Source organism: Lethenteron reissneri, chromosome 65 (assembly GCF_015708825.2).
Source record: "Lethenteron reissneri isolate LAM-NWPU_2019-01 chromosome 65, ASM1570882v1, whole genome shotgun sequence".
Taxonomy (NCBI): Eukaryota; Metazoa; Chordata; class Hyperoartia; order Petromyzontiformes; family Petromyzontidae; genus Lethenteron; species Lethenteron reissneri.
Genome location: NC_083843.1, coordinates 7,471,348 through 7,498,508, shown reverse-complemented (window position 1 = coordinate 7,498,508; position 27,161 = coordinate 7,471,348). Strand labels below are relative to the sequence as shown.

The 27,161-nt window shown below is 48.1% G+C and overlaps 1 protein-coding gene across 1 annotated transcript; it reads left to right on the top strand.

The window, feature by feature from the left end:
- The first annotated feature begins 2,768 nt into the window (after window positions 1–2,768).
- On the top strand, window positions 2,769–22,933 carry LOC133359456 (E3 ubiquitin/ISG15 ligase TRIM25-like). The gene is made up of 6 exons (XM_061577872.1): window positions 2,769–3,080; window positions 9,322–9,459; window positions 18,187–18,420; window positions 19,945–19,967; window positions 20,202–20,305; window positions 21,055–22,933. Exons 1-6 carry the CDS (start codon window positions 2,769–2,771, stop codon window positions 21,597–21,599), a joined length of 1,356 nt encoding a protein of 451 aa, XP_061433856.1. The 3' UTR covers window positions 21,600–22,933.
- The last annotated feature ends 4,228 nt before the right edge of the window (window positions 22,934–27,161 follow it).

The following is a 27,161-nucleotide window of genomic DNA, read 5'->3' as shown; positions in this document are numbered from 1 at the left end:
CCTTTCTTAGACCCCACCATGCTAGGAGCACCATCAGTTGTCACACTGGCTAGTTTAGCCCAGTTCAGCTCCAAACTATTCACAGTTTGGCAAACCTTTTCATAGATATCCTCTCTTCTTGTACTACATATGCAGCACGGGCATATGCAGTACTAATCACATTCCTGCATTTCCCATAAATATGCTAAATTCCTCTTGATATGCAAATTATTTTGTCAAGGCGCTCTTTCCCCCGTTTCCAACCCAGCTTATATATGCTCCAAGCTCGTGTGCTGTTTCATTCAGACGCTGTCTCCCCGACAGACCTGGTTTTCACCTGAGGACGGCTGCTTGTGTTGTGGCCGAAACGTCGTGAGAATTATTTTATTATGTTTTATTATTTTATTATTTCCCTTCTATGTGACTTTACCGAAAGAACCAAGAAGATGAATCCCTGCAGTCACGAAAGCTTTAAATCGAAAGATATCCTCTCCTGTAGATGTTCCTTTGATGCTTTGCAGTGCAGCAAGCTCTTCTGTGACTTCGAAATAGTCATTCGTCCCACGAATAAAAATTAGAAGTTGTGCAGAATCACGAACATTATTGCTTTCGTCGAGTGCCAAGGAAAAATAGGAAAGTTTTTTTGTGGAGTTTTGCAAATGCTGATGCAAATTGTCTCCCATTTCTTCAATCCTCCGTGTAATTGTAGGTCCTGAAAGACTCACTGTACTAAATAAATCGGCCTTCTCTGGACACATCTCTTTGGCAACAGAAAGAAGGCATTCTTTAATAAATTCTCCCTCCACGAATGGTCTGCCAGTGCACGCTATTAGCTTGGCAACTTGAAAACTTGCTCGCAGTGATGAAATATTTATCTGCTTCTGCTTCACAAAAGTATTTTCCTGAGTTGTTAATGTATTTTTCAGTTTTAATATTTGATCTTTTCTCACTTCTCCGACCAAACAATCATATTTATCTTTATGTTGAGTTTCATAGTGTCGACGTAAATTGTATTCTTTGAACACAGACACTATATTCTGGCATATCAGACACACAGCTCTTTCCTTGTACTGCATGAAGAAGTAATCATAAGTCCACTGTTATTTGAATATCTTACACTCCGAGTCAATTTTTCTCTTTCTTGACATCATTGTTTCCTAGGGAGTCAAAATTGCTATTAGTAAAATACCAATATATATAGTGCTACAAAAACAATATACCAGCAATAACTTTGCCCACACAGAGACATACAGACTGCACTGCCCATCAATGCAGTCTGATTGGGGGAACTCCGCCCCCTCTCCCTCTTCCACCAATGACCGTCCTTCTCATGTAGAAAAAAAGTAACAGACAGGCAGCGGCGGCAAAAACACCCGGCGGGCCGGATAAATGTCCTCGGCGGGCCGCATGTGGCCCGCGGGCCGTAGTTTGAGGACCCCTGGTCTAAATGGTAAAATAACACACAGCGTTTACTGAAAGCGAACGCACACTGATGCCTATCTGAATGCAGATTCACATCATCACCCAGCTCAGAAATCCTCCCTTATCAAGACACTCATACATCGGGCTAAAACAGTGTCAGATGGTGAAAGTCTAGTGAGAGAGATTAAACATGTTAAAGAAGCACTAAGGCAGAATGGCTACAATAATGCTCAATTAACAGAGCACTAAATGCCAAATCACGATCGAAAAGCAACACTGCTGAAAGCGATCAAAGTGTTACAAATTTCAAATGCCATCCTTCTCAGGAGTAACTGACAAATTAGCCCGTGTTTTACAAAAGCAAAACATTAAAGTAAGATTTGGTACAGTAAACAAAATAAAAAAATAGTATCTTGCACTATAGACGAATTGCCTAAATTACTAACAGAAGGTATATATCGGATGAATTGTTTATGTGTCAGATGCTATGTTGGTCAGCCTAGACGTAAGATCAGCGTAAGACTAAAAGAACACCAAATAAATATTAAATTATTTCAAACACAACTGTTGGCAGTGGCAGAACATGATTGTCAACTCAATTGATTTTGACAACGTTGAAGTTTTGTGTAAAACTAACATAATGAGGCATGAAGACAAAAGTTTAAATATTAGTTGATAAACATTGAAAACAATTAAAAACGCTGTTGCTTAAAACATACTTTGAAATAAAAACAGATAAAGATAAACATGAGAAAAACAAGTAAACCTTTTAATCAGAATGTTTCTACAAGGTGCGGTTCCGCTCTGGAAATGCGCACAGCCTCACCCTACTCTGTGTGACAAACCATCATTGCTGTCTCCCTCGCTACTGCTGGGTTTGTATAAATGTGATACAACTTGAGAACTGGTAAAACTTAACACAGTGCGAGACTATATCGCTACACCCACACAAGTGCGTATACGGCCGTCTTGTGGAACATTCCAGGGCGTGTCTCGTGGCGTTATACCTCAACTGCAGGCAAAGTCAGTTCATTGTCTTGTTCGGCATTGCTGTATGCGCTGCTCACACAGCGTCTCCAAACCAGTGAGCGACTGACTCCGAGGTTAAGCTCTAGATAATGGCGAGCGCGTCTCCCGGTGATGGTGTAGATAGTGAGTTGACCTGCTCTATCTGCCTGGGCACGTTTGATCGCCCCTCTACGCTGAGCTGCGGACACTCGTTCTGCCTCCAGTGCCTGGAAGCCACCTGGGAGCTGGCCATCTCCTACTCCTGCCCGCAGTGTCGAGTGACCTTTCTTCAACGACCCCAGCTGACTAGGAACGTGACGCTCGCCAACCTCATAGATCAGCTGTGAGTGACCGAGACCATGGCTGCTGCTGCTGCTGTTATTTTCTGTGACCACTGCCCAGAAGGCAAGACTCCTGCAGTGAAGACCTGCCTCAAGTGTGAGACGTCCTTCTGCACGGAGCACCTCGCGCCTCACCTCGAAAGGGAGAAGTTTAAGGAGCACGTCCTCGTTCCGCCAGATGTGAACCCCGAACGCAAGTGCAAGAGACACAACAAAGAGCTCGGGTTCTACTGCAAGCAGGACGCGAGTTTGGTTTGCAGGGACTGCACCATCGCCGAACACAAAGTGCACAATGTCAGCACGCTGGAGCAAGAGCACGAGACGCAGAAGGTGAGGACTTCTGTGAAGTCACTCAAGGGAAAACCACGCAGCGACACGAGCTAATAAAAATATTGAACTGGGCTCACAACAATGTCTTGGAATTAATGGTCGTGGATTGGTTTCTTTCTCCACCGTTGCTTCCTTTTCAGACTTTTCATTCGGCACAGGTGAAATCGCTGGCCTCGTTTGTGATCGGCAGTTTTTGTTGTATGGTCGGGTGTTTGTGCGTGCCTGCAATCCAGCACTGTAGGGGGGCGGTGAGTGTTGGTGGTGGATTGCACAAATGTCGTGAAACTCCCTTCCCCGGGGTTGGGGGAGTCACGGTGCCATAACCCTGGTTCGCGTGTGGATTAATCTCAATCTGTTTCCATCTGTATGGGAATTGATTATCCCCACTGTATCCCCCCTAACCCTAAACATTCTTCGTTTATTGTTTTTTTTACCTTTACTTTCCTTTCCCAGATAAAAAAATATAATCATTCATTAATGGCGTTTCCCAAACATCCCAATCCTCGAGGCCACAGAGGCTGGGAAAATGTTGGCGCCAGTTTTGTCTGCCTTCTCGCTTCTCTGTGGTTTCCTCAATGTTCAAAGCCACGGCTTGCAGAGATTAAGTACATTCTAGATAAGTTTTCATGACTGCAAGGATTCATACTCTTAGTTCTTTCGGTAAAGTCACGTAGGTAAAAAATGAAATTAAAATTAATAAAAATAAAATAAAAAATCACGACGTTTCGGAGGCAACACAAGTCTCCGTCATCAGGTGGACCGAGACTTGTGTTGCTTCCGAAACTTTGTGATTTTTTATTTTTTAATTAATTTTAATTTCATTTTTTACCTACGTGACTTTACCGAAAGAACTAAGAGTATAGATTAAGTACATGTATGAGGTTGGAACCTGCAATTTATTATCACCTCCTAGCATGGGTCATAATAATGATAATGTTTTGCATTTATTAGGCACCCTTCTTCACAATATCTCAAGGTGCCATGCGTGAAGAGGACCAAAATAAAACTAGAGAATTGAGTGACGATAGGAACAAAGCAATTTCACAAACGTTGGCTGTTAAAAAGTTAATTGGTTGATGAATCTGCATTGAGTAAAGATACTTAATTCGGTTATCGGATTCACCGAGTCTATATTTATATGTTTAGCATGTGGCGGTGGCATACTATATTGGAGTTTTTCGCAATAATTATTCAATTCCTACGATTCGCAACCCCGGTCAGAAAATCCGATGGGTTACGTCAAAGTCACTTCTCGTGATGTCGAAGCAGTCGGAACGACGAATGTTATGAGCGGCTTAACACGAAGTTTCACAGTCTGTTGCCGTATAGCAGCACCCAGCCCGATGACGCTCGGCTGTCCATGTTCCAAAGGCAGATTTGACTTGTGCCCTAGACTTGGTAAGATGGTGCCTCAGTTCGTTTCGGGAATGGTTTTTTGGCGGACGTTGGCATCACGAAGATTAAGACTCATGTCACACGTTCCAATGAGAGAGCGGCTGCTGAATCTAAGGCGACTTCTGATGGAGAGATTCTGCAGCAGCTCACCCAAGGGCAAATGCTACATCGTCAGAGTGTTTTATGAGGACTGGTGTGCTATGCTACCGCCAATTCGTCCATATGTGTAATGCGAGTGTAAATGGGGTTGTTGGTGGGCTCTGGTCCAATCACACGGCCCGGGGTAATGGGGGGCGGAGCCTGGTCTGCGGGGCGTGTGGGAGGGGCCACCGTCCACCTCGGCTCCAATGGGAGGTGAGGTAAATGGGGGCGGAGCCAGCGGGGTAGTATGGGAAGGCCGGATCTGACAATCCGGAAGGGGAGGAGTCAGGGTCACGTGGGGGGAATGGATATAAGTGGGAGCCCGGAAGAGATCGGGGCAGTCGGGAAAGTTAAGAGGCTGAGCCACGTTGGGTGGTGAGGAAAGATCCGCGCCATCGGCCACGTGGCCGAAGGACCTCAGCACGCTGTCGGCCAGCGGAGTGCGGGAATAGAGGAGCTAACGGAGGAGCGTGCGGGGCACGCGAGAGGGAGCGTGCGCGGGGTGCGCGCGAGACGACACTGGTCCGAGAGGAGGCCAGTGGGGGGTGCGGAGAAGAACCTAAATAAAAGACAAACGGAGACCAGCATCGCCTGAAGGAGTCTTTTATTACAGATGTAAAAATCTTTTTTTTTCAGCATAGTGTGGGCAGAGACCATGTATGGGGCTTCTCAGATACCCAGAGTTCTATGTCGACATTTAAGGAGTTGACACAATGGCCGTTGCTGTAGCTTCCATGGGGAAAAGGTTGTTTCACGTAAGGCATCGACCTCTGATAGGGCGAGAGTCATTCACGGCCCCATGTCCACTAAATGTGCTCGCGTGAAAATGTTTGTCGAAGTTATCGCTATAATTACAATTAAATATCGCAAGGTTTATAATGTTGTGGATTCCGCGTATATTGAAAGCTATTTTTGACACACAGAGACTGACACTTTTTTTACAGGGTATTCAAAATTGGCAGTTGCAGCAATGTTAACCATGGAAACGCTACACACAGAACATAAACAAGGGACTTTCCCCAGCAATACCGCCATTGGGGTATAAACGTCATCAAAATTATATATTTAAAAAATATCTAGTTTTTTTTTATTTAGGTATGCACACACAAGTCTGGTACAATGCAAAGGGGGGTGGGGTAAGGGTGGCCTTTCCGGCACTTGCACAAAGTTTAGGAATGGGGAGAACAACATTCTAGGTGCACAACACATGGGCGGCAGGATGGTCAGAGTTCAAGAGTTTGTGCTCTTTGATGGGTGGTGAGAGGGGGGGGGGGTGAAGGGAGGTGGGAAAAACAGTAACCAACGTTCTCGGGGTAGATCGGGGTGTAGGGAGGGGGTGACGAAGGACCACACACACATTTCAAATCATATAACATACACGCGGCTTTTGTGAGATGAGGTGACATCCTCTCCTCCTAGATTTGAAGCTTTCGTGACTGCAAGGATTCATACTCTTAGTTTTTTCGGTAAAGTCACGTAGGTAAAAAATTTGAAATTAAAATTAATTATTATATTTTTATAAATTTTAATTTAAAAAAATATTTTACCTACGTGACTTTACCGAAAAAACTAAGAGTATGAATCATCTCCTTCCATCTCGGGCCCATCCGCTTCATCCCATCACCGGGGCGTCTCCACCCCTCTGTTGTTTTAAACTTCCGAGGAAGGTGGGCGGGGGTTCCATCTGGCCTCAAAAGAGCCAGTGAAGACTGAAGACCAGCTAGCTAGCCTTGGGACTACCCTGACTCGCTGCTCTTGTAAGAGCCGAGCAGGGCAAGCCAGGGGCGACCTCAGAGCAGCGAGGTATGTGTCCTTGTGAGGGCCAGGCTCGTGTTGTGAGGGTCGGACCTGAGCCGAAGCTGGGCCAGGTGAGTTGGCCTCTATAGGATGGTCTGGGTTAGAGGGGTGTAGTAGGAGCTAACGGGGAAACGTTAGCCGAGGGACACTGCCTCGGATAGAACCGGGTGAAGGGGCCGTTACCCCTTCCAGTGTTAGGGTGCGCTACGTACTGTATAGTACCCATTTGTTAATAAATACGTGTTGCCTCCGTCAAACGTCTCCTGTGCTATTTCTCTTTAAGCAGGTGGTCGGTACCCGCGTGTGCTGGCGGGGTGTTGCGCCATTGTCCCCGCGTAGGGTAGGTTCATGGTCTTTCCAGTTATCAGATCCAGAATATGTATTTATACAGGAAGAAACAATATGTTCCACACTGCCCACCATGGATTTTTGGTCTGTCTGACTGTCTGTCGTGCATAAATATATATATATAATATAAACAGCTCTTTGATTGGTGGAGACCAACTGCCGGGTACGGAGAGGGGAGGTGCCTAAGGGAGGAGGGTCAGGGGAGGGGCCTAAGGAAGGGGGGAGTCAGGAGAAGGGCCTGAGGGGGGGGTCAGAGGAGGGGCCTAAGCAAGGGAGGGGGGCCGATAGTTAAGGGGGCTGGCTAACTGGCTGGCTGCCTGGCTACCTCAAGTCAAGTGATCTTGTACACAGGTAAGAACAACAGGTTCCACACTGCCCACCAGGGATTATTTGTCTGTCGTGCATATTTGTCTGTCGTGCACGAATGCGCTGTCCAACCAAGTTCCTACCTGCCCACTCCGAAGGAACGTGTTTTTGGAGGAATCCGATAAGCTATAAAGCTCTTTTTTACAGATGTTCAGTAGAGGCACGGGGTAAGAACGTTACAACAACAAACACAATACCAAGACACGATAGTAGTGCAAAGTATAGGTAGGTAAACAAATCACCCAAACACAGACAAATACAACATTAAACCATCCCCATCCTACCAGACAAAGTCCACTGAGGTATTAACTTATTGTTCAGAAGCGACATGGTAACAAATGATAGTGCAACAAAATATATTTTCGTTCTGTCTGCTTGTTTAAACCAGAAAAGCCTTAAATTTTGATTTAAAGTTTGCGTGACTGCAGGGATTAATATTCTTGGTTCTTTCGGTAAAGTCACGTAGAAGGGAAGTAAAAAAATAAAAAAATATAAAACAATAACATTCTCACGACGTTTCGACTGCAACACAAGCAATCATCATCAGGTGTGAAATCCACAGCAAGAAAATTCCAAATTTCAAATTTTCTTGCTGTGAATTCACACCTGATGATGATTGCAACACAAGCAATCATCAGGTGTGAAATCCACAGCAAGAAAATTCCAAATTTCAAATTTTCTTGCTGTGAATTCACACCTGATGACGATTGCTTGTATTGCTGTCGAAACGTCGTGAGAATTTTATTGTTTGATATGTTTCTTATTTTATTATTTCCCTTCTACGTGACTTTACCGAAAGAACCAGAAAAGCCTTGCTGAGTCTCAGGACTGTCTTAACCAGGAGGATCCTGCCATGATTTGCCATTAGGGGGTGATGATTGCCGGGTGTAAAAAATCCCGATGGAGAACATTTGCAGGACACTTGGCCTATTTGGACTATGACCCACCAACACACACATTATATCACGAGATCTTTAGTTTAGGGTGGTGTATAGTAACGCAGTGTGTAATTTAATGTTGTGTTTGTCTATGGCAGTGTATAGTATGGGGTATATCCGTGTGATGTAAGAAAAAAGTTTAGCTGGAGGCATATTATATTTTTTGCGACGTATAAGTGTAATGTATGACGTACTGTTAGTAGCTCAGCTTATTGGAGAGTATATTGCGTATATTGATTATATTGATGTGGTGGTTTGGCTGCTGTAGCTCCTTACTATAAAAATTTCCCTCCCTTTATTACAGCTAATCCTACTTCCTCCCTTTCTGACTGCTAATCCTACATAATACACGAGCATAATATGACTTTGAGACCCCCCAACCACCTACACATTCCACAAATAGTGACTAATCCCATATCTGCATTTTCCATAAATATACTAAATTCATCTGTTGATATGTAAATTCCTTTGTCAAGGAGCTCTCCTCCTCTAACACAGCTTAAATATACGATGCCAAGCTTTGTGGTGTTCATTCGGACACTGTCTTTCCGACAGCCCTGTTCTTCACCTGAGGACGGCTGCTTGCGTTGTGGCCGAAAAGTCGTGAGAATTGTATTTTATTATGCTTCATTTTTAATATTTTATTATTTCCCTTCTATGTAACTTTACCGAAATAACCAAGAGGAGGGATCTTTAGTGTCCACTGTGAGTGAAACAGACGGCGCGTAGCATCATTTTTCAATGGTTAATGTACAGCAGTATTAATCAGGGCAGGCACTGGGCTTGAACTGTGAACATCTGCAACGAGGGCAACCATGCTACGGCGAGGCGATGTCACCATCCCGCCGTGGAAGGGGTCTGTGGAGTGGGGTTGAGAGAAGGTAATCAAGGAGCAAACACCGTCATCACGCAAACTCCGGTCATCCTTGCAGTCGCGGCTTTTTGACTGGCCATCGTTCGACGACAGTCACTGCATAGCGAGGCGTTTTCGGATGCATTTCTGCGGCCATCTGGAACGCTCTTCCTTCCGATATAGGGAAGCAACTGCAGCCATGCACTTTGAAATCATAATTAAAAGCGAAATTCTTTAAAACTCCTTTTTGCATTTAGCGTGTTGTCATTCCTCTGATGAACACGGTTTTCTACGTGTGGTGCGAAATAAGTTCTACATACATACAGAGTTTGGAGTCTCTACTGGTGACGTATGTATGTTATACTTCTTTCGCACCATAAGTTGCCAACCGTGCTAATTGGAGGTGCAAGAGAAGGACTACAAACTAACATCTCGCCTCCTACAGGATCAAGTCGGAGAGGAGACGCGAGCGGTGGAGGACAAGAGGAGGGAGGCGGAGGCGTCTGTTGGACGCATGGAGGCCACTCGCGAGGACGTGCAGGTTCTGTGACCCCATAACCTCCACCTTGTGTGAGATCTGTGACTCTCCGTTTGAGAACAACTCCGTAGTTTCAAGTGAACTTCGTATAACAAACTTCCCCTCAACATTAACTAATCTCCTTCAATTTAAAGCTTTCGTGACTTCAGGGATTCATCTTCTTGGTTCTTTCAGTAAAGTCACGTAGAAGGGAAATAATAAAAATAAAACATTATCAAATAATTCTCACGACAGATCTGTTCTTCACCTGAGGACGGCTGCTTGCGTTGTGGCCGAAACGTCGTGAGAATTATTTTATTATGTTTTATTTTTATTATTTCATTATTTCCCTTCTACGTGACTTTACCGAAAGAACCAAGAAGATAATCTCCTTCACTCGCTAGTTTCCACTCCGCACTCAAAACTCACTTATTTTCCCGAGCTCACCACACAACCCCTTAATTTCCACCGCATATCCGCCATCGCGACTTTTCCCTCTACATTTTCTCATGGCTCTCACTCATTTCCCTTTCATTCAATCCGCTCGTCATCACTTAAATTTTGCTTTCACCGATTTCATTGCTTTCTGTCATCTATTTCAGTAACCTCATCTCCACCATTACATTCATACGTAATATTGTTAATTCTGTGTAAAGTGCCTTGTATAAGGCGCTATTCAAATTATGTTAAGATAAAGCAATACAGTAGTCCAATGGTTAACGTTTTTTATCCACTCCACGAAAACTACTGTTTACCGAAATAACTGTTAATCGAATTCACTTCTGAGTTGAAAAATACGTAAAAATCACAGAGTTTGCAAGAGAGCCGTTTCCACTGCCTAAACAGAAAACGTACAGTTGAAAACAAAGGCAGTCGAGGTCTGAACGCTCATAAATGGTGCGTTGCTGATCGAATGAGGCGTGGTCAGCACCGACTTACTTACGATTGGCCGAAATTGGCACCCACGTACATAGAACGTAAAAATATCGATAGTCAACATTTTACCGTTAGTCGAAACCATGGGATCCTATGGAAGCCTAAACATTAATCGAAAACTCGTTAACCGATTTCACTGTTAACTGAGTGACTCCTGTATTAGTGTCTCGTTCCGGGCTTCCCCCATTTATCAAACGAATGACGTTACATCTGAATCCACCACCCAATATTGTGGCTACAAAAAAAATTAGTTTAGCAGATTACATTTTTTGTGCATAAACGTCATATTTCTTTAAAGGTTCAGATGCACTGTGTAGCCCTTTTAAAGAACCATTACATGTGTAATAAAAGGACTCAGACACTTCTTTCTGTCTTCGTGTCCTTTATTGGGTTCTTGTCTTCTCCCACACGGCACTCTGTTATAACTCTGTATTTATAGCCCCCGGCTGTTGACTCTCTTTTATAGCTTCCTTTCTCTTCCTGCAGACTCTCTGCTTCATCTACCGTAACCTCCTCCCTGCAGACTCGCTGCTACCCCTATGCAGACTCTCGCTGCCACCCCTATGTGCAGACCCTCTGGCTGCTACTGTATGCAGACCCGCTGCTGACTCTGTATGCAGCCCCGCTGCTGACTCTCTGTGCAGCCCCGCTGCTGACTGCAGCCTCCTCGCTGCTTCGGGTCGGTCACCGCTGGCCAACGGTGCCGATCCTCGCTCCCCCGTGTTCGTGGCGATCTCGCCACCCTCCGCTTCGCCCTTCGTGGCCTCTCTCTGTTCCTGGTTCCCCGTCACTCTCCTCCTCTTCCGGTTCCCCTGCTTCTATATCTTAACCCCTCTCCCCCCACGTGACCTAACTCCTCCCCTCATGACGTCACCTCCGGAGGGCCGTTTACGCCCGCATTACATCACCCTCCCCCATAAAGAAAATCCAGCCGACCTCGGCTGAATTGCAACCTGACAAGCAATGCGGGTGTAAAGGACCAACACGTAAAAAGACACGAAGCATGCAACAACAATATAACAAGAACACAACACAACACAATTTTAACGAAACGTGAGGGATTTCGAGCGAGTACGGGTAGCCGGGCCGTCCCGGACGGTCGGCAGCCCACCCGCTGAGCGGGAACGTGGAAGGGTTTTAAGGGCGATGGGAGCGAGTTCATCCGTCGCCATTGGAGGCCCGCCACTGTCCCGGTCGCGTCCAGAGACATCCCGTAATTGCGTCCGCGGAGGGATAGGAAGAGCTGCAGGTCCCGTAGGTTCTGCGGCTCCGGTCGGCATCCCACGAGCGGAACGTCCTCCTCCCTGCGGCGTCACGGCCGGCTTGTCTGTGAAGGGTACGACAGGCGCTCTCGCAAGGTCAGCAGACACAGGCAAGGGCGAGTCGGCAGCAACAGACCCCGGCAAGGCAACTTCGGGAGATGACGCATCCGGCCGCGGGGCAATGTATGGCTTCAACCGGGATGTATGCACGAACCAGCGCCGCGAACCAACCTGAACACGCGCCGACTGTGGGTTGGGAACCTCAATGAGGCGGACCGGACCTTGCCACGGTTTATGTAATTTAGGAGAGGTACCTGGCCGCACCTGCGGGCAATGAAGCCAGGCCAGGTCCCCCTTTTTCCAGGGGCACTCCCCCTTCGAACGTCGGGCACACCGCTCATTCCTGGCCTGGGCTTTGGCTGTAGCCATGCGGGCTCTTTCCCTCGCCTCAGTGACACGGCGAACGTTGTCCTGAATATACTCAGGAAGAGGCTTAACAGGTCCCCTCGCACCGGTTCCCAACTGCTCATTAATCGGCGGCACATTTTCACGGCCGTACATAAGAAAGAACGGCGAGTATCCAGTAGCCGCGTGCGGCGTCATGCGATACGCCGAAAGCACCCCAGGGATATGCAAATCCCAATCAGATTGATTTTCCCCGACCGTATGGCACAGCATGGCGGACAGAGTCCGATTCAACCGTTCCACCATACCATCCGTTTGTGGGTGGTAGGGGGATGTCCGTATCTTTTTAGTTCCAAGAGCCGCACACACCTCCCCCAAATAGAAAGGCGTCAGTGATAGACGCCGCTGACTGGTCAGGCAAAGGCCAGGCCATCGGCCAGCGGGAGAGGTACTCCACCCCCACCAGTAAATACTTATTTCCCTTAGCGGATGGCGGAAAGGGTCCCAAAATATCTAACGCCACCAGCTCATTAACCCGAGATACTTGAATCGATTGTATCGGCGGAACATATGGATGTTTTTGGCGGCTTACGGCGGGCACAATCGAGACACGCGCGAACGTGACCGACGACATCTGTCGTCATGCCGTGCCAATAATAGTCTCGTTGCAGCGTCAATAGGGTTTTCTGCACCCCCAGATGTAAAAGTGTGTCACAGTGCAAAGATCTGATCAACTCGTACCGCAATGACGCAGGTACAACGAGACGCCAGTGTTCCTGTATCCCTTCCCTCCACATCAGCAACCCATCTCGGAGAGCAGTTTCCGAAATACCACCCGCACCGAGTTCCTTACCCGCCTTCTCCGTTCGTTTTCGTAACGACACCAAAGAATCGTCCAACATTTGCTCCCGAATCCACACAGACCTCGGAAGACGCAAAATCCCGTCAGTCGGTCCCCCATCAACCGGTCCCGGTGTAAGCGGAGTTTCGAGAACATCCACCGACAGCGCGACAGGCTGAGGGGGGAGCTGAATCGGTCCACACCTATGCGTCCCCGACGCACACGCACAAGGGGATTGTTGCGGCAACCTGGAAAGTGCGTCCGCGTTAGCGTGACGCACACCCTTCCGATGATGAATTTGGAAGGAAAATTCTTGCAGCGTGTCCAGCCACCTCGCCAATTGTCCGGATGGCTGGTCCATCTTAAGAGCATACTGCAAGGCCGCATGGTCCGTGCGGACAATAAACGACCGACCGTACAGATACTGTCGAAATTGGCGGAGAAAAAAAACAATGGCCAAAAGTTCCCTGCGAGTGACGCAGTAACGGGTTTCCGCGGGAGACAAAACTCGACTCCCATACGCCACCACACGCTCAACACCACCTTTTGACTGGGACAACACCGCCCCAATACCATCGCATCAGTATCCAGAATGAAGGGATGTCCAAAATCCGGATAATCCAACGTCGGTGCAGTAGCCAGTAAATCGCGCAGGCTCCGAAACGCCGCCTCCTCCGGCGGTCCCCACACAAATTTATGCCCCTTCCCAATAAGGAGATGCAAAGGCCTGGCGATAGTAGCGAAATTCGGAACAAACCTCCGATAATATGAGGCGAACCCCAAAAACCGACGCACATCACCCACCGTGGCCGGGGTTGCCCAATCCCGGACACACGCAGTTTTCTCTGGATCCGTGGCCACCCCGTCCGCACTAACAATATGTCCCAAGTATCGAACGGAGCGTTGCAGTAGGTGACATTTCTTAGGCTTGAATTTCAAATTAGCAGAACGCATTCTGGCGAATACAGCCTCCAACCGCAGTAAATGCTCATCAAATGTGCGGCTGAAGACTATAATATCATCTAAATAAATGAGACATGTCTCCCACTGCAACCCCGTCAATACCAACTCCATCAACCTCTGAAAAGTGGCAGGGGCAGCATTCAACCCCATCGGAAGACAGTTAAATTGGAATAACCCCTGCGGCGTACGGAAAGCTGTCTTTTCTCGCGAGGGCTCATCAAGGGGGAGCTGCCAGAAGCCCGAAGAGAGATCTAGCATTGAAAAAAACTTAGCCCCTGACAAGGCGTCGAGAGAATCGTCCATACGCGGCAGGGGATACGCATCTGCCACCGACACTTTATTCAACTTCCGAAAATCCACACAAAATCGCAATTTACCATCCTTTTTTTTAACCAACACAACAGGCGCGCCCCACGGGCTATTAGACGGAGATATAATATCCGCTTTCAACATGTCTTCCACTGCCCCTCGAACATGCTCACGCTCAGCCGGACTTATCCGACGCGAGTTCAAACGGATAGGGGCAGCGTCCTCCGTGTCGATATGATGAGAGAGCAGCGAGGTGCGTCCCAAGTCCAAATCGTCCGAGCTAAACACATCGGAATAGCTCGATAATAATTTATGAATCGCACAACGCTGCTCGGCGGAAAGGGCCGAATTTTCCCCACATAATTCGGCGATCCAACGATCATCAACCCCTCCATCGTGTGAAACACCACCCACCAGCCCCCCGTCCGGCAGGTCACTCTGAGCCGTAAACGCCGTAGTGGCATGTGCCACAACGGTACCAGCCGGCACACACACGCTTTCAGCACTCGCATTTAACACCTGCAAAAACGGGCGCTGATCTGGACGGACAATAGTTTGCGCCCCTACCAGCGCTAAGCCGCCCGTAACCGCGGCGGACGGCGACAGCAAAATCCCAAAAGCACCCTGCCGACCCGGAACCGGCTTCCGGTATCGCAAGGGAATGAGCATCTGCGAGCCAGGTGGAATATCAACCGAAACTTCCGATAGCGCCTGCACCTGGGTGACAGGAGCCGGTCGCCCCCAGGCGGACTGTAAAAATGCCAATTTCCGGCCCCCCGGTAGTTCTATGCAATTTTCATTGATTCTAATTAGAATGGGCATCTTAGCCAAAAAATCCGTACCCAACAGGCAAGGAACCGCCAGGGACCTCGAAATCAACACAACGCCCGAGGCCGAGACACCCCCGATAGAAATGTTAGCGTCCACCTGTCCCACGATGCCCATACTACCCCCGTTCGCAGCGATGCAGGAAGCGTAAGCCGGCCTCACGGCCCCCGGTGGGATGTTCAAAAGATGGAATATCACATCCGAAATAATGGTCGCGGACGCACCGGAATCCACCAAAATACGTACGTCCACCCCTTGGATGGACCCAGGTACAGTGGACGAACCGGTAGCGGCCGCGACAACCCGCCGAGCCAGCTTACGCCACTGCGTTATCGAGCGACAAGGCTCAGATACTGGCCTCCAGCATTTAACAACATCCGAGTCGCATAACAACGGCGATGAGTGAGGTGTCAGGCCTTGCCGGGTGTCTGGTGCGCACCGACTTGCCTGTGCTGGAGGGTCTTTCTTTGGGGCGTCCGCTGTCGAGGCCTCCTGCTGGGGCGGCCCCGGAACCCGGGCCCAGCAGTCCCTGGCATAGTGGCCCCGACGGCCGCAACGGAAGCAGTCGACGTCGGGGCGGCGCGCAACGGGCACCCCGTCCCGACGCGGCCGCACCGGCGGCGGAGCCCGCGGCCCCGGCCCGCTCCGGCCCGGCCACGGAGCAGAGGCAGCCGACAACTCCTTCTGGCCGGTCGCATCCGGCACGTACACGGCCTTTGTAGGGTCCCACCCTACGGCCCCCCCATCGACAACAGGACCGCCCGTCCACGCCGTGACCTGTTTCCAGCGGCGGAGATTGAACTGGGCGTCAAGACACTTGGCTGCGGCCCGGGACGTGAGTTTTTCGTGACCGCACGCTGGCATAGGAATGCCAAGATCTCGGGACAACTCCAACATCTTCCCCAAGATGAGAGGTTCCAGCAGGTCAGGCTCCGTCTCCGGGTAAGCGGCCATAGCAAGTTCCAACACGGCGCCCCTGTACGCCACAGGTGACTCCTCAGGTGCGCGTTGCCGCTGCACGAATCGGCGATGGGCGTCATCCGGTGGCTCGTACGCGTCCGCCATTTCCTCGAACACCCCTCGCAGAGTTTTCTTCTTCGCAGCTTTTATAGAGCGAAAAAAACGAACGGACTCATCATCAAGAAGAGTCGGGAGCACCTCCAGTGCCTCAGCGTCCGTCCACCTTGCCGTACGTACCGCCGCCAAAAATCTACAGGCGAACGCACTCCAATCGCCCCCGATGGAGAATTCTTTGACGGTTGTAAGGTGACGACTGCGACTCCTTGGCTTGCTTCCGTCCGTCGCTGACTCTTCCGGCGGTAAGTTCAGCAAGGCGTCGCAACGTGGTGTCGCCAAGATGGCGGACGATCCTCGCGGCGGCCCCAAAATGGCGGCTTCCCGCCTTCCGTGGTGCGCCACGCCCAAGATGGCGTCTTCACGCCGCGTGGCCGATGGCGGCGCCATCGAAGACACTCCGGGCTCCTGCCGATCACCACCCTCACCTTCCAACGCCGCCCTTGGCGTGACAAGCTCACACAACTCAGTGATGACGTTTTTGAGAGTTGCCAGTTGCTCCGCCATCCGAGTCCATCTTAAATCCTCGTCCTTCAACGCAGATGGGTCGGACGAAGCGGCAACCTCCTCGACACCCGGGCCCTCACGGATCTCTCCCTCCGCCGAAGTGAAGCCGACCGCAGGAGGAAGATCGTCGTCGTCCGAAGATGAAGCCGACGCCGGAGATGGAATATTCTTTTTCCTCAATTGTTTCGCCATGCCGTTTCACTTCTGACTCCAGTGTAATAAAAGGACTCAGACACTTCTTTCTGTCTTCGTGTCCTTTATTGGGTTCTTGTCTTCTCCCACACGGCACTCTGTTATAACTCTGTATTTATAGCCCCCGGTTGTTGATTCTCTTTTATAGCTTCCTTTCTCTTCCCGCAGACTCTCTGCTTCATCTACCGTAACCTCCTCCCTGCAGACTCGCTGCTACCCCTATGCAGACTCTCGCTGCCACCCCTATGTGCAGACCCTCTGGCTGCTATTGTATGCAGACCCGCTGCTGACTCTGTATGCAGCCCCGCTGCTGACTCTCTGTGCAGCCCCGCTGCTGACTGCAGCCTCCTCGCTGCTTCGGGTCGGTCACCGCTGGCCAACGGTGCCGATCCTCGCTCCCCCGTGTTCGTGGCGATCTCGCCACCCTCCGCTTCGCCCTTCGTGGCCTCTCTCTGTTCCTGGTTCCCCGTCACTCTCCTCCTCTTCCGGTTCCCCTGCTTCTATATCTTAACCCCTCTCCCCCCACGTGACCTAACTCCTCCCCTCATGACGTCACCTCCGGAGGGCCGTTTACGCCCGCATTACACATGTTACATCACTCACACCAGTCTACAATACCAATGAATTAATGGGTAGCTATGAATATTTTGGTGACAATCAGGTTGATATTTTTGCTTATATATGCATTTAGCAATGATAAATGTCACGTACGTGAATGCCTCACAACGATTCTTTATTGTGTCATCACCGACGCAATGATCTGTCCAGGCATTGTTAATCGGTCAAAGGAGAGCAAATGTCGCATGTTTTAGAGCTGTACGAATAGGGAACGATTTAAACCCACGCTTGTCTCAACAGCAGTGGCGGCTCCTGCAAAATCTCTCAGGGGGGGCAAATGTCTGGATGATTGATAAGGATAAGGTCCACCCATGCAATGGATAAATTAACAGCTTAAGCATGTAAAGGCAACTTCACTTCTTTAATAATAATGAAAAATAAAGTGACTCTTACAATACATCTTGTTTGTTTCTATACTCACTATTGAAACAAACCACTCAAGTTTATTTTATTAAAGATTCCACTAGGTGGCGATAAATTATATTGTTGGATGAAACGTGCTTACGTATGATGACGTTAGCACGTATGATGACGTAAGCACGTTAGGGCGAGCCCTCCCGGAAGCCATAGAGAATGCATTGGAGCGCCCGCCGTTCGAAAAAAAACATCTTTCAATGTAAGTCTATGGGGCCACTCGGGGCGATTCTCAGCCGGAGTGAAATCGCACAAAAAGAGGCGGTACTCCACAGAACGTGACATGACGCTGATTGGACTATATCCAGAGGCACAGTGATGGCTAGCGTGACTCTGTGGTTGAATGACATTGGTGGTGCGTCGCCCAATTGCCCTAATGAAGAAACCGCCCCTGCTCAACAGGGATCAATGACTGGTGTGAAGGAGCAAATCAAAATCAGGTGCACCCGCCTGAGAAAGGCACTGGATGAAGACGAGAAGGCGGCTTTACATCGCGCGGAACTGAAGGAGAAGGAGCTGCTGTCCCAGATCGACAAGAACATCGCCCATCACAAGCACGAGATCAGCGAGCTACAGGCAGCAGCCGCGCGCCTGCGCACTCTTCAGGAGGAGGGGGACCCGCTCACGTTCCTGCAGGTAGAGCGCTCGCGAAGCCAGGGCGAGTGCCCCAGTTTGGCAGAGCCCTCAGAAGTGCAATAAACCTTCTCGAGACGACTTCTGGAATCAGTCCTTTATTTTCCACTTCCACAGTTACACACACACACTCCCCGTTGCTGGCAGGCAACGTGAAGCGGGCAGACAGCCAGCGAAGTCGCACCGCGCGCACGTGGCACCCAGAGCCCCGTACGCGCGTGGCTCCTGCTCTCTTCGTTCACAGGTCTCCTCCCGACCCCTCCGTCTCTCCCCCTCTTAACCCCTGGGTCACGTGGTACTCCTAAGCCAATCCTCAGTAGTCAGCGTCGACCGCTCCAGATCACTCCCCGTCAATTCCCGGGACCACGCCTCTGATCCGGCTTCCCATTAGCTGAGGCAAAGATCGGCCAAGCCAATCATCTTAGCTAACATGCCGTGATCACGCCGAGGCCATGCTCCCGGGCTCTCCCCTCATTGGCTACAAAGCGGGACCGGCAAGCCGATCGCCACGTGAGCCATACATGGTTCTTATTACAGAAGTATAGAGACTCCTGGCTCAAAGGTTCACGTATATTAACAAATGTGTGTGTGTGTTCAACTACGGTTGCTGAGCACAGGCCCCCAAGGCGTATAAAAAAGTGGCTTAACACGTAGGAGGGTTTTGCGACCAATGTCATTCATAATAGAGGGTTTTTTTAGGGTTGGATCGCGTAAATATATAAATGTTGTGTCGTTAATACCCGCCACCACCCGACACAGCCAACTAGTAAGGGTTGTCAGGTTAATAAAACGTGTCAATTCGTCACTAGTACAGCACACCGGTGTGTTGGAGAGCCAAGCCACAACATTTACAATCTGATTAACGTCGTACTCAGATTGGTGAAACGTCGTACTCAGATTGTAAATGTTGTGGCTTGGCTCTCCAATACACTGGTTAGTGCTGTACTAGTGACGAACTGACACATTCTGTTTACGTGACGACCCTAACTAGTTGGCTGTGTCGGGTGGTGGCGGGTTTTAACGACACATTTACATTTATACTCGATCTAACCCCAAAAAAACCCCTCTTATGGAAACAAGTGGATTGCTGCTGATAGCATTGATAATATGTCAAATTACAACACACGCACAGTTATAGGAACTCTGGATTAGTAAAGGGGGAAATTCAAGGATGAGGAAAGGAGAAAGAGAAATGTGGTGTCCTGCAATACGGTTGGTAAACAAGGTACGGATGAAAGAGTCATTCCTGCATAATGCGTCCTTGACATTGGAGTCATCAAGACGTGAAGTTTATTGAAACGGTGGCTGTGGTTGTAGCAAACTAATTATAATGACACTCTCAGATGAAGGGTTCAGATGATCGGAGCTGGAGAACATAGCTTCACTCTTTGATGAAAGATACTGATTTGTTTGCAATGCGACCGTTGGCTAAAACTTGATATCAATATGCCAGTCATGGGAATCACGTAATTAATTCGAATGATGGAGATAGCATCACACTTACGCTTCTTTCTCTCTATCCCACAGGGGCGTCTGAAGGACACGTGCAGGTATAGCTCATAAATCATCACAGATAACACATGAGGTCGCGCAGTGTGTGGACCGTGGGCTATCTGATGATGTATGTGGTGATGATGCTCTGTGTGCTGACCCTGTGTGTTAGTCATGGGCTGTCCATGGGGGCATGGGTTCTATGTAACGATGCTGTATTTAAAACGTCGATTACATGCGGTACTGATATATGGGGTGATGCTGACCGATTTTCCTAATTGTTGTACACACAGGAAAGATGCTCCAAAGAAAACCCCGCCCCCAGCTCCTACTCCACTGGACGCCCCCACGATCCGCTCCCTCGAGAGAGTCACGGGCAAACTCCTGCCCCTCGTCTGTGAGTTTATCACTCTTGCTTCAGTATAGACGGGTGGCCTGTGCTGTGCAAACAGCTGAGTCCCAGATACTAGGATCCTGGTTTCAACCTTCAGTTTTAACTCCTTTCCAGGATAGTCAATGGCCTGACTGAGCAGCATGAAGTACGGTGAAATATTTTACAAGACTCGCATGGCATCAGCAGAACCTTGTCCCGCAGTGTAATTGACAAAGTAATGTACATGCTATGATTTTGACCATTTTGTATTAGAATATGTTTCGATTTAAAGCTTTCGTGACTGCAGGGATTCATCTTCTTGGTTCTTTCGGTAAAGTCACGTAGAATGGAAACAATACAAATAATAAAATAAAACATAATAAAATAATTCTCACGACGTTTCGGCCACAACGCAAGCAGCCGTCATCAGGTGAAGACCAGGTCTGTCGGGGAGACAGCGTCTGAATGAAACAGCACCATGCTTGGAGCGTATATTTAAGCTGGGTTGGAAGGGGGGGGGAAGGGCGCTTTGACAAAATAATTTGCATATCAAGAGGAATTTAGCATATCTATGGGCATATTCATGGAACATGCAGGTATGTGATTAGTACTACTTATGCCCGTGCATTATGCAGGACTACGTGACTTTACCGAATATTAGAATATGTATTAGGGAATGCTTTATTACATACTGCGCATGTATTTTAATACACAACAGCTGTTGTTATACTTGTGCTGTAATTACACATGCATTGTTATTATCTTTACTACAGATGGATGTTCGCCGGTTCTGGACCCAAACTCCGTCCACAACAAACTCCAGATTTCTCCAGACCTCAAGACGCTGACAAAGACCAGCGTCTCCCAGCGTCGCCCCGATCACCCGCATCGGTTTGATTGGTACTACCAAGCCCTGTGCTCTGACAGCTTCTCGTCAGGTCAGCACTACTGGGAGGTGGATGTGGGAGGCTCGGAAGTGTGTGCAGTTGGAGTCGCGTACGAGGCGGTCTCGCGGACAGGCAGAGAAGCATCCAGCCTGGGAGGGAACGACTCATCCTGGATTTTATTACGTAAAGACAACAGCTACTCAGTACGCCATAACGGGGTATTTACCTCACTGCCAGTGAGGGATCCTCCTTGGAGAGTCGGGCTTCATTTGAACTGGGAGGCGGGGCTGCTGTCGTTTTACCGTGCCGAATCCATGGAGCCTTTGTACTCAATTCACCACGCGTTCACTCGGCCTCTTTACCCCGCTTTGTACGTGGGGGGTAAAGATGGTGAGACAGTGACGATTTTGGACATTAACCGTGGGTGCTGAGATCGCTGAGTGTAAACAACACACAGAGCAGACACACAGCATATAAAAAATACAAAAATGCAACATAACACGTTATATATTATATAGCAGTGGCGGGCCGTTTATTTTACACCTAGGCCTTGAGTAATATCCTCCCGCAATTAAACCGCCTTCGAATAACATCACCATGACACTAGGGCTATAGGCTAATGTTATTCGACATAATCACCCAATATTCACAGTGACAGTAACCTTTATCAAATGGTATAAAGTTATTTAGCACGAGGCTCAACACCTATGAGAGTTACAATACACTAATTGTAGAGATATTAATACATGGTGACTGAAACCAACAAGGATGTACCACATTTTGGTTCTTTCAGTAAAGTTACTTAGAACCAAAGAGTATGGATTCCTGCAGTCACGAAAGCTTAAAATCAAGATGTACCACTATTACGCTGTATGACAGGATGCTGCATCACAAATAGACTTTGCATAGCCCAAATCAATGTCATTACCAAAGAAACAAGAACAAACTCACAAACAACAGTCACATTTTAATCAGACGGTGCTGTGTGCACAAACCTTCCTAGAGGAAATTTCAACAGTAATGGAAATGGTCGTGCGGATTAATAAATTGATGGCAATCATCGCCAGTTGTTTTCAAGCTTCTTCGAGAAGTTAACTGCCACTATTATGATCTTATCGTGTTTCACAAGGTACAGTGTCTTTCCAAAGGGGTGCAGTCCTGGTGAGGATTGTGTCATGTCGAGGAAATTAGCCAACAAACTAAAAAGGGGAGGAAAGGAAATGGGAGTAGGAGGCCATATAGTACTAGTTCTTGTGGATGAATGGCCTGTATGATGGGGGTGCTGGGGAGATGGGATGGGCTCTGGATACTTACACCACCTCTGTTAAGGCATGATGATCGCTGCTCCCGGGAGAAAACAAGAACGACAAAAATTGAACATCGCGTTTTGTGTTATTTTATTTCTGGTTCTGTTCGGTTACGATTTTCCTCCTCTCCATCTGCTCCACTCCATCTTCTTACCCCTCCCCTGCAAATAGCCTGCTCCTGACACTTAACCCTACCGCGGTAGGGCAGCGAGCCCAAACGCACCCTGCCGGACCCTAATTTTGAGGGTGTATCACTTCGGGTTTGGTTCACGTTACCTGTTGTTTGCTCTTTGGCCCCTCTCTTTGAAGTCTACTTTGTATTATGGGTTCTTGAATAACAATACAAAAATATTGTAAGTCTGTCATTGAACTTATTTTGCACCGTACGTAGCCAACCGTGATAATATGTGGGACACTGTGTATTGTACATGTGTTTAACTTCTTTCGCACCATATGTAGCCAACCATGCTAATCGGTGAGTAGTGAAGACTTTTATATGTTCAATTATAATTGAATGTTATAATAGTTTTTTCAATCTTGATTTGAAGCTTTCGTGACTGCAGGAATCTATACTCTTTGGTTCTTTCGGTAAAGTCACGTAGGTAGAAGAAATAATAGATCACGACGTGTCAATCGCAACACGCTCTCTGACATAGACATGCTAATCTCTCACATTTACAGCTTCAAATCAATATTTATGTAAAAATCCTTCTATAGCTCCGCTCACTTACCCTTGGGTTGGGCCCACCAAAAATCCTATATAAACTCTTGTTACAGCAGCTATTTTTTCTACGTGAACAGTTCTCTTGCTGTGCTTGTTTCACACCTGATGACGGTTGCTTGTGCTGCGTGACTTTACCAAAAGAACCAAAGAGAATAGGGTTTTCCCCTGCATTAACCGCAATGCTTGTGGTCAGAATGTAAACAAAAAACATACTGTGATAATATATACATTGTCCTTGAAACTGGTTGGCCCACACCAGAAACAACTTTATTTTTAGCCTCGTCTCAAACGGCGTTAGACTAAAGGGCACTAAAAGGCGTGTGTTAACGAAATTTAATTTATTGACATATTATAACTTGATTCAAATCAATCTTTAACATAATCAAATGCAAATATAATATCAACGTATTAAATATGACAGGAATGGGTCACGTTTTGATGTCTTGGAGATGAAAAAATGTACAACAGTCGAAGTGTATTGTTTAAAAAACGAAAAAGAACAACATTTTCATTTTAGACTTGATTTTTTGCTGTGGTTGTCCCCGCCTAATGACGGACGCTTGTGTTGCGCCCGAAACGTCGTGTTTTTTTCTCTTCCTACGTGACTTTACTGAAAGAACCAAGAGTATAGACAAAATGTAGAATGTGTGTTGTCACCGTCTGTATACCTGCTGTGGTTGCGTGCAGGTATCTTTGCGTGTGATCCGGGCTCTCAAAATATTTTTGGTCAAAGACAAAAAAGAAAGTATCTTCTCCTTCTTTAAAAGGTTGCCGACCCCTGCGTAATCCCAGGTCACCATCCCATCAGACATAAACACGGACGCGTTGGTTCTTTCAGTAAAGTAACTGGCAGCAGTTACATTGGGGAAACGAAACGACATGTCTCAGACCGTGTCCGTGAACACAAGACAGATCTGAAACACGGTAGGATCAATACCTCTGCCGTTGCCAATCATTTTTTAAATGCTGTGGGCTCACACGAAATAGATTTTTCCAAGACGGAGGTACTCTGCAAACCTACCGGCTACCTTCAGAGATTTATTCATGAAGCCATCCAGATATATAAACACAGACACAACTTCAACCGAGTGAATGGGTACAAAACTGAGCAATCATTGGAAGGACGTTATTAACCAAGTAAACTCTTAACTGACTGTGATGTTTCCATCCTACCTGCCTATGTCAGCTGTTATTTCGACTCTCTATGTGTCTCTCTCTATGCCTCTCTCATGCTCACATGTCCGTTACATTGCACTCTCTTGCCTTTGGATTGCACTGTCATACTCACAGGCCCTTTGGATTACACCCGTTGGGTTGCCCTTCTTCGTCGAGGAGGCCGCTTTCCTTCTTCTTTTCTGCAGTTATACGCTAATTTATCAGATTAACATTATGCTAATCTCTCACATTAACATAGCCACTTCCGTGCCCTCTAATTTCTCACAATAACATAATGATAATCTCTCACATTAACATAGCCACTTCCGTGCCCTCTAATTTCTCACAATAACATAATGCTAATCTCTCACATTAACATAGCCACTTCCGTGCCCTCTAGAGATTAACACTGAACCCTACGGGAGCCCCAGTGATTAACACAGAACCCTATGGGAGCCCCTGAGATTAACCATGAACCCTATGGGAGCCCCAGTGATTAACACCGAACCCTATGGGAGTCTCAGTGATTAACACTGAACCCTATGGGAGCCCAAGAGATTAACACTGAACCCTATGGGAGCCCAAGAGATTAACACCGAACCCTATGGGAGCCCCAGTAATTAACACTGAACCCTATGGGAGCCACAGTGATTAACAACGAACCCTATGGGAGCCCCAGAGATTAACACTGAACCATATGGGAGCCCCAGTGATTAACACCGAACCCTATGGGAGCCCCAGAGATTAACACTGAACCCTATGGGAGCCACAGTGATTAACACCGAACCCTATGGGAGCCCCAGAGATTAACACTGAACCCTATGGGAGCCACAGTGATTAACACCGAACCCTATGGGAGCCCAAGAGATTAACACTGAACCCTATGGGAGCCCCAGTGATTAACACCGAACCCTATGGGAGTCTCAGTGATTAACACTGAACCCTATGGGAGCCCAAGAGATTAACACTGAACCCTATGGGAGTCTCAGTGATTAACACTGAACCCTATGGGAGCCCAAGAGATTAACACTGAACCCTATGGGAGCCCAAGAGATTAACACTGAACCCTATGGGAGTCTCAGTGATTAACACCGAACCCTATGGGAGCCCAAGAGATTAACACTGAACCCTATGGGAGCCCAAGAGATTAACACTGAACCCTATGGGAGTCTCAGTGATTAACACCGAACCCTATGGGAGCCCCAGTGATTAACACCGAACCCTATGGGAGCCCCAGAGATTAACACTGAACCCTATGGGAGCCACATTGATTAACACCGAACCCTATGGGAGCCCCAGAGATTGACACTGAACCCTATGGGAGCCCCAGTGATTAACACCGAACCCTATGGGAGCCCAAGAGATTAACACTGAACCCAATGGGAGCCCCAGTGATTAACACTGAACCCTATGGGAGCCCAAGAGATTAACACTGAACCCTATGGGAGCCCAAGAGATTAACACTGAACCCTATGGGAGCCCAAGAGATTAACACACGAACCCTATGGGAGTCTCAGTGATTAACACCGAACCCTATGGGAGCCCCAGTGATTAACACTGAACCCTATGGGAGCCCCAGAGATTAACACTGAACCCTATGGGAGCCCCAGCGATTAACACTGAACCCTATGGGAGCCCCAGTGATTAACACCGAACCCTATGGGAGCCCCAGAGATTAACACTGAACCCTATGGGAGCCACAGTGATTAACACCGAACCCTATGGGAGCCCCAGAGATTAACACTGAACCCTATGGGAGCCACAGTGATTAACACCGAACCCTATGGGAGCCCAAGAGATTAACACTGAACCCTATGGGAGCCCCAGTGATTAACACCGAACCCTATGGGAGTCTCAGTGATTAACACTGAACCCTATGGGAGTCTCAGTGATTAACACTGAACCCTATGGGAGCTCAAGAGATTAACACTGAACCCTAAGGGAGCCCAAGAGATTAACACTGAACCCTATGGGAGTCTCAGTGATTAACACCGAACCCTATGGGAGCCCCAGTGATTAACACCGAACCCTATGGGAGCCCCAGAGATTAACACTGAACCCTATGGGAGCCACATTGATTAACACCGAACCCTATGGGAGCCCCAGAGATTAACACTGAACCCTATGGGAGCCCCAGTGATTAACACCGAACCCTATGGGAGGCCAAGAGATTAACACTGAACCCTATGGGAGCAACAGTGATTAACACCGAACCCTATGGGAGTCTCAGTGATTAACACTGAACCCTATGGGAGCCCAAAAGATTAACACTGAACCCTATGGGAGCCCAAGAGATTAACACTGAACCCTATGGGAGTCTCAGTGATTAACACCGAACCCTATGGGAGCCCCAGTGATTAACACTGAACCCTATGGGTGCCCCAAAGATTAACACTGAACCCTATGGGAGCCCCAGCGATTAACACTGAACCCTATGGGAGCCCCAGTGATTAACACCGAACCCTATGGGAGCCCCAGAGATTAACACTGAACCCTATGGGAGCCACAGTGATTAACACCGAACCCTATGGGAGCCCCAGAGTTTAACACTGAACCCTATGGGAGCCACAGTGATTAACACCGAACCCTATGGGAGCCCAAGAGATTAACACTGAACCCTATGGGAGCCCCAGTGATTAACACCGAACCCTATGGGAGTCTCAGTGATTAACACTGAACCCTATGGGAGCCCAAGTGATTAACACTGAACCCTATGGGAGTCTCAGTGATTAACACTGAACCCTATGGGAGCCCAAGAGATTAACACAGAACCCTATGGGAGCCCAAGAGATTAACACTGAACCCTA

Bases quoted from the DNA above. Each gene is read 5' to 3' on its own strand.
- LOC133359456 (XM_061577872.1), top strand. From the start codon at position 2,769: ATGGCTGCTGCTGCTGCTGTTATTTTCTGTGACCACTGCCCAGAAGGC. The intron at 3,081-9,321 runs GTGAGGACTTCT...TGCTAATTGGAG, and splicing joins AAGAGCACGAGACGCAGAAG to GTGCAAGAGAAGGACTACAA. The intron at 19,968-20,201 runs GTATAGCTCATA...TTGTACACACAG, and splicing joins CGTCTGAAGGACACGTGCAG to GAAAGATGCTCCAAAGAAAA.